The 12468-nt window shown below is 32.8% G+C and overlaps 1 protein-coding gene and 1 long non-coding RNA gene across 2 annotated transcripts; one reads left to right on the top strand and one right to left on the bottom strand.

The window, feature by feature from the left end:
• Positions 1-652: 652 nt before the first annotated feature.
• LOC143049285 (large ribosomal subunit protein uL23m-like) lies at positions 653-7294 on the bottom strand. The gene is made up of 5 exons (XM_076222971.1): positions 7163-7294; positions 3974-4123; positions 3223-3305; positions 1386-1450; positions 653-825 (listed from the first exon to the last, which is right to left on the bottom strand). Exons 1-5 carry the CDS (start codon positions 7204-7206, stop codon positions 670-672), a joined length of 498 nt encoding a protein of 165 aa, XP_076079086.1. The 5' UTR covers positions 7207-7294; the 3' UTR covers positions 653-669.
• Positions 7295-7954: 660 nt separating this feature from the next.
• Positions 7955-9649, top strand: LOC143048088 (uncharacterized). Its single transcript, XR_012969737.1, has 2 exons — positions 7955-8276; positions 9275-9649. It is a non-coding gene; the product is annotated as an uncharacterized LOC143048088 (long non-coding RNA).
• The last annotated feature ends 2819 nt before the right edge of the window (positions 9650-12468 follow it).

Here is a 12468-nt window from a genome sequence, read left to right as displayed (position 1 = left end):
TATTAATATCTATTCAGTGATTCTGAGGCCAAATATTTGAAATTCCATAAAGGAATACAGATGTTATTATTTTGTTTAGGTAAGTGTACATTGTATATGTGTTAACCCTTTTTATGTTTCGGTATGTGAATATTGGCTTTCTAAACTTTTATTTCATTTTAAATGCAACAGCATACATATGTGGGTCTCCAAAAAATTTCCATTCTCCATTTTCCGCCCAACAAGGTAGTAAATAATGACAAATTTATAAATTTAATGCTCCCAAATTGCGGAATTTTTCAAAGTAAAGAATGCATAAGAAGTAAAAAGGCTGAAAAGCAACCAAAAAGGACCTAAATATAATAGACAAATCCATTTACGGTCAATTTTGTTTTAAGGAGTTTAACCCTTGGCATTTGAATAATTCGTAAACAGATAATTTAAGAAAGTTTTCCTATAAATCATGTCAGTTTTATGTGCATTTCCATCTCTTATAATTTGTTTGAATGGCACCAAATTGTTTTTTTCTGTGTTCCTTTGTTTTGTAGCATGCTGTGGTTGTCAAAATTTGTATTAAAAAAAATAATACAATTAGGGTTTCTTGGTGACATTAGCAGAAATAATTTAATTCTACTGCCATAATAAACATATATTTGGCATAGAAAAAAATATACAATTTAAATACATTTATTATCTTCTAAACCATGGTGGTATACTAAGTCTATCCCAGTTTTTCTGTTGCTGTCTTAGGAAGGCTCTATCTGTTGTTTCAAATTCGTCTTTGTCTTTTTCATACTGACTCATTATAGATGACACATCAGGGTATTCAAACGTCTGCCCACCTGCCTGTAAAATAACTTTTAAATGTCATTTATATTACTAAAAACAAGATGCATTAGTCAAAGGAAATACTTTAGCATTTCAATTTGACTGGCAGTAATGTAATAGTTGCCATCACTAGTAAAAATGTAATGCCTACATATTCTATCTCTTCTCAACAGAAAATTTTATTCCAAAAGTATATATATATTTGGAAATAATAACCTTTCAGAAAAGGATCACCACCTTCTATTGAAGTTCTTGACACAGAAATATTCAACTATGTGTGTATGAATATCTGGACCAGGACTTACAACTTAATACCTGATGTTCTTTGCTAAACACACATTGCAATTTTGAAAAATGTAGGTTAGAACACTATTTATATTGAATAATTTTCTGTAGAGAATATTTACAGGTTTTTTTACAGCTTTTCCAACCAATTATTCAAAATTAATTTAACAATTTTAATCTTTCAAAAATATTTTCCTCTAGAAATCAAACTTTATGTTTATAATACTTCTGCTTAAATTATTTTTTGTATACCAATTGTCTAAAAAGAAACTGTAAATGTACTTAAAACTTACCAATGTTACATATGCCTTTTTCTTAGGTTCTTCATATGGCTTTTGTTTGTATACTCCAGGTTTGCCTAAAATTATATACACATAAAATATATTTATTATTGACTAAAAATAATATTTACTATCACTAACCAACTGATGCTTCTATTTTGTAAAGGTAATCATAACATTCTTAGCTGTAAGATGTGTATGTATCACACCAATGCCTGGGCTTCAGAAAAAAAATCATATCTTAAAAACAAGAGGCTCTCAAGAGCCTGAATCGCTCAACCTTAAATTTTTTGGTTAAATCTTCCATCAATGATTATTTTGGGTTTTCAATTTATATAAATGGTTCTTCGATTCTGTCATATCTTCTTCAACAGCAAAAACAAGAGTGGACACACTGAAATGTCTCGTTTGTCTCGTGTTCATAATATAATTTATGATGAAAGTATAAAAAAAAACATTGTATACCCCAAGCATTACATTATTGCTGTTTACAGTTTATCTACATCTATAATAATATTCAAGATAATAACCAAAAACAGCAAAATTTCCTTAAAATTACCAATTCAGGGGCGGCAACCCAACAACGGGTTGTCCGATTCATCTGAAAATTTCAGGGCAGATAGATCTTGACCTGATAAACAATTTTACCCCATGTCAGATTTGCTCTAAATGCTTTGGTTTTTGAGTTATAAGCTAAAAACTGCATTTTACCCCCTATGTTCTATTTTTAGCTATGGTGGCCATCTTGGTTGGTTAGCCGGGTCACCAGACACAATTTTTAAACTAGATACCCCAATAATGATTTTGGCCATGTTTGGTTAAATTTGGCCCAGTAGTTTCAGAGGAGAAGATTTTTGTAAAAGATAACTAAGATTTACGGAAAATGGTTAAAAATTGACTATAAAGGGCCATAACTCCTAAAGGGGTCAACTGACCATTTCAGTCAGTTTGACTTATTTGTAATTCTTACTTTGCTGAACATTTTTGCTGTTTACAGTTTATCTCTATCTATAATAATATTCATGATAATAACCAAAAACAGCAAAATTTCCTTAAAATTACCAATTCAGGGGCAGCAACCTAACAACGGGTTGTCCGAATCATCTGAAAATTTCAGGCCAGATAGATCTTAACCTGATGAACAATTTTACCCCTGTCAGATTTTCTCTAAATGCTTTGGTTTTTGAGTTATAAGCTAAAAACTGCATTTTACCCCTATGTTCTATTTTTAGCCATGACGGCCATGTTTTTTGATGAAATGGGAATTGAAACACAAACTTTATTCTAGATACCCTAGGAATCAATCAGATGAAGTTTGGTTTGAATTGGTTCAGTAGTTTCAGAGGAGAAGATCTTTGAAATAGTTTACAACGGACGACGACGACGGACGGACGGACGACGACGGACGCCAAGTGATGGCAAAAGCTCACATTTCCTTTTGGAAAGGTGAGCTAAAAAGGATTCATAATACCTTGGCAGTAAAAAAAAAACCAAAGACATACTACAAAGTAGATAAAGGAAACAGTAGTATACAGCTTAAAAACTTAAATCTAGGGAAACGCAACAACTAAAAGAGGAAAACAACAAAACAACACATACACTGAAGTGCAACAAAAAATCAAATGACAATGCAACATGCATAGAAACAAATTATTTGATAACAACTGCCATATTGAGTAATTTATATAGCAGGCCATGGTGTGAAATTTATTCTTGCTATAAAATAATTAGGGTAAGACAATTAACAAGTACTAATGGTTTGTAAAATTTGTAAAGCAAAAGGGTATAATATGAGCATTTTCTAATCCTTTATTAATCAGTGATATTTGCAAAACATTGTTGGTCTTACCGTCTTCATTATTTACAGCAACCTTTAACACAGGAACATTATATATTTTCTCTAAATACTGCTTTATATCATGCTTGCTCATTCTGAAAATGGAAAAATATTTTTGTTAACCTTAACTTTTTTTTAAATTGCACCAAATTTATTTCAATTCACTGTAGTCAAAACGAGATGGATTTTGAGTTACTTCTCTGACTTATTTATTACCAAACTCTTTAAAAAACCTGAATTTCAGATGCGAAACAAAATGAACTATTCAAAAGGTTGAAGAAAGGCACATTTTTTTTATTGGTTCTATAAATAATGTATTACTTGATAGTAACCAGACACCTTTGGAAAGTAGAAAGTTGGTGCAATTGACCTGCAGGCAAGATCATATTTGCTTGCAAAGAACTGATAATTGGAAAATTTTGCTGGAATACAATATAAAGGGGATGTAATACATGCATACAGAGCTGGACTTATATTGTAAAAACTTTGTAATCAAAGTGCTTGTAAGAACTGAAGGGTAAAGATTGCTTTAATTTATAAGTGGGAAGTAAAATTAAATAGTTCAATGCATTAAGCATTGGTTGTACATTTGAGTTGATTCACTTCCTTTATGGACAAGAAAAAGGACATGTACGAACTATTTTCAAAGTAATATAGGATTACAGACCATTGATAAGGACACTAAAATGGGTATAACAATTTCTACTGTAAAGTTGATGACTCTAAAGGCTAAAAGCTGCATGATATGCAAATAATAACTTACTGCGGGTGAACCTCAAAATGAACTTGATTTTTGGGAACTTCTCTGTGTGGTTTGATCAATTTCATCCAAAAGTAACATAATAATATACGATTCTGTGGTCCACCTTGCTGATACAATGGATAGTTGGGTACTTTCTGTTTCCACAATGGGCTATAAATAGAAACATTATTACTTATATTACATGTTATATACTTTTCATATGCATACATTTTGTACATTCAACATATATTGAAATAGATGTATCTATTATGGATAGTGATTTTTCTTGTATCTATAGAATTTGTTAATCTGACATGTTCTTCCTTTGAGAATTGTTTATATGAAAATAAAGACAGGTCTGATGTGGAACATGTTGCAATTATGAGACAACCAAAGGAATTAGATAAAAACAAGTAAAGTATATGGCAAAGCCTTCAATAATAAGCAAAACTATACTGTATAGTAAGCTATAAAAGGCTTAAAACAGAATGGGCCATTTTAATGTTGAATACTATATACCAAACAACAACCAATAATTTTATTTTGGATGTTAAGTGTCTTATGATTGGCTGTTTTGTCTATAAGCTCATAGACATAATTTTGTAATCTGACCATGACTTCATCAACGTTTTTCCATGATAATCTCCTGCTTGAAATGGAATTTAGAATTAAATTATAATCAAGGAATGACTGTAATATTTTTCAGTCCATCAAAAATAACATAAAAAATGTGGTGCACATTGAATAATCCACCTAGCATGTGTAGTGATGGTATAAAACGGATGCCCCACTCGCACTAGTCTATAGCTATCATTTCTATTTTCAGTGGACCATGAAATTTGGGTATAAACTCTAATTTGGCATTAAATTTAAAAAGATCATATCATAGGGAACATGTGTTCCAAGTCTAAACACCTTATCACTATTTATCGTCCTTCCCTATGCCTATATCACCCTGCTCTGTCGCTCCGTAACGCTCGTATTACAGATTCAAAATGAGACCAGGCATTATCAGCGACGTCACAATGCAAGAGGAGACGTTATCAATCTTGCTTTCGTCGAGGGTAAAACTGTCTTAAGAAGAGGGAAAAGACTAGTTATAGAACGATAAACAGATAATCTGGTTTTCTTCGAATAGATATCGTAAATATCAGCCGCTTGACACAATGTGAAACTGTTTAGCTTGTTTGCTATGTTCACTCCCCCAAAATGTTCACATTGTGGCTCGAGGCTGATATTTTACGATATCAATATGTAGAAAACCCGATAATCTATTCTTATCCGCCATAACTGCATATTACACAGGTTCCCGTAAAATTTTGACATCATAAGTATAGATTATCAGGTCAGCCAGGAATAGCGATAACGTGTATTGGACTTCAACTTCATCAAAAAATGCCTTGACCAAAAACTTTAACCTAAAGTAGGACAAATAGATGAATGAAAAATAGGCGCACAGACCAGAAAAACATAACGCCCATAAAGATGTTTCTTTTATATCATTTCTATACTCATGATACATGATACAAGACATCTGAGTACAAAAGTAAATTCTTGCATTCAACTTTTTTCGCAGAGTATGGTAGGATTCAGGGGTCGAAATTGGCGCTGGTACGAGACCAGTAGAATTTCCATAGGACCAGTATATTTTGTCAGCTGGTAGTCCGGCAGACCAGTAGAAATTTTTCGATAAAACTCACTGATTGTATCGCAATATCGGTTTGTTTGCACACAAATTTAACTGCAAAATCTATTACACGGTACTGGGGATACAAAGTATTACAATTGATCAAGTTAATTAATATCTTGGGTGAGCGTCCTTCACAACGACTCATAATGTGGAAATATTTGGAAGGACTGCTGGACAAAAAAATGATAAGTGTCATTCAAGAGGAAGATTGGAATAAAGTTTATGAAATTGAAAAGGAAATGTAAATATAAAAAATCCTAAGACAAAGATTGCGAATTGTTAAATTATATAGTCGATCGCAATGTAGTGAATTGTATAACATGTGAAAACATTGTCCTGACTATTGAAATGTGGACGACCCAGTCAGGCAACCTTTGGTCTTCATGAGGATGTGATGATATGGAAGACAATTTTGACATTTTTTCTGTCCTTGATCCTGATTTGTAGGGTATCAGGTCCGTTCGCGCCCAATACACTTTCGCACCCTACACGTTCACACCTCGCAAGTTCGCACCCAAAGTCCGTTCGTACCCTACACGTTCAAATTCCAGTTGAATAATTAGAAAATTATGATTGTTGTTTTAAATTGCTTTGATGTAAATACTGCATGTATTTAGCTTGGTATGAGTAAAACATTGACGATTTCAAATGAAAAACACAAAAGATAATTGTTTTTAACAGCTTGGCCCCTTTGATCTGAAACAATGAAACAAACAATTAAAGCAATACACTAATCAAAACATCATTATGATTTATTCAACACAAAGAAAAAAATGTTAACAGAATCTCACTTTATTTAGAAACAAAGATTATTATTTTTTAACAATACACTATCCAAAAAAGATTAAGATTTATTCAACACAAAAAAAACTGTTGTCTCACTTCATTTTGAGACAATGACCAGATGACAACAAATATACATTTACTTGTCCAATGTTGTCAAAACTTTGATTAGAAAATTATTAAATACAAAACCCATAAAAATTGGGCGGGAACGTGTAGGGTGCGAAAGTGAAAGGGAGCGAAAGGGATTGGGCGCGAACGTGAATGGGCGTGAACGTACCCGGATTCGATTTTGATAAAGAAAATCATTGAGATTATCAAAGCCTTTATCAAAATCAGGATCAAAACTCTCTTTTTCTTGTCTAACATATGTAAAAGAAAGCATGAAAATCAAAGTTAAAATCTCTCATTTATATTAGTGTTTGACAAATGAATGTCATTTTTGCAGGACCAGTAGATTTGCAGCCGGACCAGAAGTTTTTCTGTCCACTGGTCCGGCCGGTACACAAAAAAGCTTAAATTCGGACCCTGGGTCGGATACAAAGATTTTCATTTTCTAGTGAAAAACTTGAATGTAATTATAGTCGCAATAGGTACATATTTGAAGAAAAGAAAGATATTATGTGAAAATTATGAAACAGCGGATATCATCGACTTCGGGGAGGAGCGACATGAAAGGGAATATTGCATATTAGCGCTTCGTTATATTAATTAGGATAAGATACAAAATATATTACATTCTTGAATGAAATTTGCCAAATTTTGCTAGTTTTGATGCCATTTGTGCATTTGTTAGTCTCAAAGTCAAGTTTCACATCGTTGTTTAACTCTTTAATGTGGAGGCACGCTTTCTGTCGAGAATGCTAGAACTATACAAGCAGTACCGAACATGGTACCAAAATACGTTAACTGAGGGTTTGAAAGTTGTTACACCTTTTTTTTTTATTATTATTTAATCAATTAAAAAAATATTCAAAATATGGTATTCAAATTTAAGTGACACTTTTTGTAAGAATCAGAAAATTTTGAAAAAAAGTAAAAACATGGCAGAAAAAAACCCACCGACATAACCATCCTATTTTGAAATTAGTCTTATCCTAAGATACAAATAGTAGGTCTTTCTTTTCTGCGTGTATAGTAATTCTAGAAATCTCTAGATAAATTTTGGTTAGAATGATTGCAAATTACTGAGCTAGCTCCCTTCAGAGCTCCAGATAAGCTGCGTATTTGCGTGATCACGCAATAAAAATAATTAAAAACCCAATGCAATTGCCCATTGCAGGGTTCAATAACCCAATTAATTCAAAGGAAAACCCATTTATATGCCAAAACTATGAGTTCTTAACGCTTTTACTCGCTATCGTTTGCGTTATTTACCCTTATCTGATTACAGTCGTAGCGTAAATCTATTTTATAATATTTATAATTGGAAATGTCCTATCTTCTAAAAATAGAGCCCTGCATCAAGTAGCTGAAATGGGTCCCTGTTGGAATTTTCTGTTGCTCAACAGGTACACGTGAATTAGTCTCGATCATCCAGCCGCTTTATTTTTCATAGTAGAGCGTCTGGATGACAAGTGATATAAAAATGGTTATTTATGACATTCGGAATAGTATCGGCTTTTTTAGCTTGTTGTCAAAGATAATGTCCAAGACGAATAACCAAGAAGTTGGTTATTGACTTCGGAAGAAATGACATTACGATAATATTATTGAAAAGCCCGAGTGTACCGATTGTTGTTTAAAGCTATTTATATATTTTTGTGACGAAATACAATTCATGGAAAACACCGTACAGCATGGTTGATATGGACATGGAGGCGAAGGAATAAACCAGCACATCCAACCTTGGTAAGATGTTATAACAACACACACTGTAACATAAATTGCAATGCAGCCAACCTGATACACCGAGTAGTTATATACTTTCATGCATGTCCGTGCAACGAAAACGAGTTTATAATTATACAATAAATGTCAATTGTTATGTTGACTGGGACCACTCGAACAGTCGTATACGTTATAAATACATTTTGGGTTGATGTTTAGTATCGTTTACTTTATAAATATTTGAAGGAAAACTACTAAGACGCCGAAATATCACCTTCATCCAAGATATGTTTGTTGTATCTATCTAAATCTTGATATGTGTAAACATGGTAAAGACAAAGAGGGGGATGAAAGATACACAATGATGTACACTTTCAAAGAAAAACAAAGTGTATCTAAAAGATGCTAGAAGATTTTATACTAAATGGTCAAAATGATTTGTACATTAGATTTTCTGCAAAAGACAGTTTAACAATATATTCAGCATCAATGAAGAGAGGTGTCAATGAGGCAGCTACCAGTGAATCCAATGCCATAAAATACCAAAAGTAGTCTAGACATCTTCATTATTAACAGTTTATCATGTAGACTAAAACAAAAAGTGAAGATAAAATTGCCAATAGCTCAATATTACACAAATAAGGAGATGTAGTATGAATACCAACTATCCACTCAAGTTCAAATGAATTGGATGTGAGTAATTATAGGCAACTGTATGGCCTTCAAAAAAGAGAGAAAAATCCATTCTTGGTTTGAATAGAGAAAACAAACAGGGAATGTGTCAAAGAGACACTGGGCAACCCGACCAAAAAGCAGTAAACAGTTTAATGCCACCAATGGGTCGGGTCTTCAACGCAGCAAGATAATATTGCACCCTAAAGCGGGATTCACTTGCCCCAGGACAATAATTTATACAATATATTTCTATGATGGTTTTTTTTAAACAATTTGTTTTTCATATATATGCTATGCTGGTGACTAAAAATTAATATGATTTTAATATTTACTTTCTTTTGTAGACAAACCAATGATGATTTATGGACACAGATTTTATGTGTAAAATGTGAAGAATTAAAAAACATGTAATATTCAGGATTTTCATTGTATCATAAACAATCATGCTTCAATTTTATAAGAACAAAGTTCAAACTGAAAGATTTTTTTTTAATTACTGAAGCATCAATCAGTATAAATAGATCACAGTACCAAACATGTTGGATATACATTATTTTGACAGGCGCCACAAAGCGAAAAAAAACCCAACAGACGTATATTGATTAAATGAAACAAATATCAAGAAACACATTATTGTCAGATATGGTAGGGAAGTTAGATTTGTATTAACAAATTTAAAATCATATGAACAATTAAACAGTTAGTTTTTATGGTTGAAATGTATCTCATTTTCATGTCGGGCCCTTTTATAGTTGACTATATGGTAGGGAGTTTTCTTAATATTGAAGGCCATGCAGTGATCACATTTGCGTATATCCATGTCATTTGAACTCTACTGGGTTGTTGTCTCGTTAGCAATCATACCAATTTCCTTATTCTTTATTTAAAAGGTTCACATGAGAAGTTTTTGTTCTTGTGAATCTGTCCTTTATTGTAGGCTAATACATGATGGAAATTATAAGAGTTGGAGAAGTAGAATACACTTTTGAGTCATTATCTTTTTTACAAGTAACTATGCAGTATGAGATAAATCCCATTCCATCTTTTCCATGTACATGATTCAAACATGCATTCAAAGAGTATTGGGTTTCATGACTGACTGGTTAAGTTCTATATTTTTCCATGGACACGGGCTTCACTGGCAAAGTAGTTTTGTATGAAGGTTGGTTCCTAAATATTTTCTTCCTAAAAGGATTAGGCGATTATTGGTGTAACAGCTAAAAACATTCAGACTATTCTGTCGTTTGCAGTTTTAAGATCAATTAATTTTGTAAATGAAAATGGAATTGGCTCATTGTGTGATTTCGCTGATCTGCCAGTTATACTTGTTAAGGAAGTTTTTCTACATACGCAATCTTATAGTATTTGTATGAGATGTTTTTCTTTACATAGACGTAACTTGATATGTGTTTTTTGTAAGGTGAGTGCATCAGATTTATATAAAAAAAAGGACATTATAAGTTATGACAGGAATTTACAGAAATAAGAATAATGAGACAAAACAAGGAAAAATGGATAAAAAATAAAGAATAGAGACTAACGGTGACACAATATACTGATGGTTGGTTCCTTGACGCCCAGTGACAATTATTTCATGCATGTTCAGGACGATGTGATACAATACAAAGAGAGAATAATGGTATTTTATAGTATGAAGATAAGGGAATAAAGTGGACAGGTGTGCAATAATATAAAATAGTTTAATCTTTGGTTGCTTTTTTATCGTCTTGTGGTAAATAATGGTAATGTTCAGGATGAAAAGAAATTAACAATGATTATAAAAAGGAGGTCCTAATTTACAGCCCGTTGAACTATTGAAGCAGAAATGTAGATTTAAGTATAACGGTCCTCCTACGGACCCCTTTTGAAGCGTACAGAGAGCGTGGTAGCCTCTGTACACAGTGGCAAATCCAGAACTTGTTATTAGGGAGGGGAACTACAATCACTCGTGCTACAGTGTTTCCCTACATAATCAACCACATTTTTCCTACGAAAAAAATGGGGTGGATCCCTCTATGACGAGTGCTATAATATTCAGTTGCACAGGGCCGTAACTAGGCCTCAGAATAAAACGAGGAGGGCGTTTGGGTGCCGCCGTCTGCGGTACCCAGGTAATGGGGAAACCAGGGGTGACACAACCAGCCAAAACTGGAAAAGTAGTTAATGATCAAGTCGAAGATAAAAACCATGAAAAGAGTAAAATTTATATAAAGTACTTTTAATCAACGAAAACAATATCCGAAATCTGAATATATTTAAGTACGGCCAATTAAAGCTTAATTTTGACTCTTGGATCTTTATTACATGTTTATAAATCACTCAGTTTCAGACACAGGCACTTGTCGCTGAAAAAAAAATTCCTATATACATTTTTGTACCTTAAAATATAACACATTTAAGGCCTGTGGTTTCAGACAAGAACTTCGAGAACAGGAATACGTGTGAAATATTTTTTTAAGCAGTTTTATTTATTTGACGTTTGTATTAGAATTTCCCATCAGCAAGTTGGCCAACATAAAGTGAGCTACAAGTACATATACTACACTGTTTTCTGCTGTTGTTTTTTAAATCATGTTGGGGATAACGGAAGTGCTATTTATAGATATGTTCTATATTTAATTATTTGTTACGCCCCCTATAAATATTTGACCAGTCCGGTTAATCACCCCAGACGCTATATTTAAATGTGCGTCTGGGTAATCGAGACTACACGTGAATATGAAAATATTTCGATCTTCTCGGGGTTTATCCAATTAGCGTGTGTCATGTTGTCATATTTTTTCGAATTACTCGGGACTTATCATAACATACAATGATTTAAAACAAAAGTAAATGTCCACATGTTTTTTTTTATAGTATATTTTTTACCCGTTATTGATAGGATTTCAAACTCCTGTGGCTTAGGGAAAGTTATGATAATAACAAAACTCAGCTAGTGTTTTTATGAAGCATCCATCAAACGCACGTGCGTGTTTGCATACCTTAACAAGAACATTGCTAGAAAGATAAACACAAGGTTACGTCAAAAACGAAATCAGTTGGAAAAAGTGAAAGGTATATCTCAAATCTGGGAACTACTTATTTTTTTTTTTAAAGTAGGTCTGGCAAATAGATGAAAGTACTTTCTTACAGCACCTAAATATCACATAAAAATCTAAACACTTAGCCGGCCCACGTCTATCCCAACTAAACTGTAGGGTGATCATATGGGATCTAGAAAGGTAATTCGTTACTGTCCGACTAGTGACACCAGCTGCAGTTTATACAAGTTGTGAGAAAATAAAAAACTGGAAGAACGTTTAAAACGGGACATAAATAAAATTTACACTGCTCGTCAGTGAATAAACTAAATAAAACAGCTAGCACATATTTAAGATGGAAAAACATCTGAGGTTGATATATTGTGATTATATATAACATGCCTGAATATTCAATATTGTGTTGATGAAAAAACTCAATACATAAAGGAGCTTAGTGGTTAAAAACCCAATTTGATATTTGCTTGAGGGGTGAACTGAAATTGATAATGCAATTAAAA

Source organism: Mytilus galloprovincialis, chromosome 10 (genome assembly GCF_965363235.1).
Source record: "Mytilus galloprovincialis chromosome 10, xbMytGall1.hap1.1, whole genome shotgun sequence".
In the NCBI taxonomy this organism is placed as follows: Eukaryota; Metazoa; Mollusca; class Bivalvia; order Mytilida; family Mytilidae; genus Mytilus; species Mytilus galloprovincialis.
This window is presented reverse-complemented; position numbering and strand designations above follow the sequence as displayed.

What these genes read in the sequence shown, in the direction of transcription:
- LOC143049285 (XM_076222971.1), bottom strand. Translation starts at nt 7,206, where the DNA reads ATGGCATCAAAACTAGCAAAATTTGGCAAATTTCATTCAAGAAT. An exon ending in GGCAAATTTCATTCAAGAAT is followed by an intron (nt 4,124 to 7,162) that starts GTAATATATTTT and finishes TTCTATTTATAG; the next exon opens with CCCATTGTGGAAACAGAAAG. An exon ending in CATTTTGAGGTTCACCCGCA is followed by an intron (nt 3,306 to 3,973) that starts GTAAGTTATTAT and finishes TTCCATTTTCAG; the next exon opens with AATGAGCAAGCATGATATAA.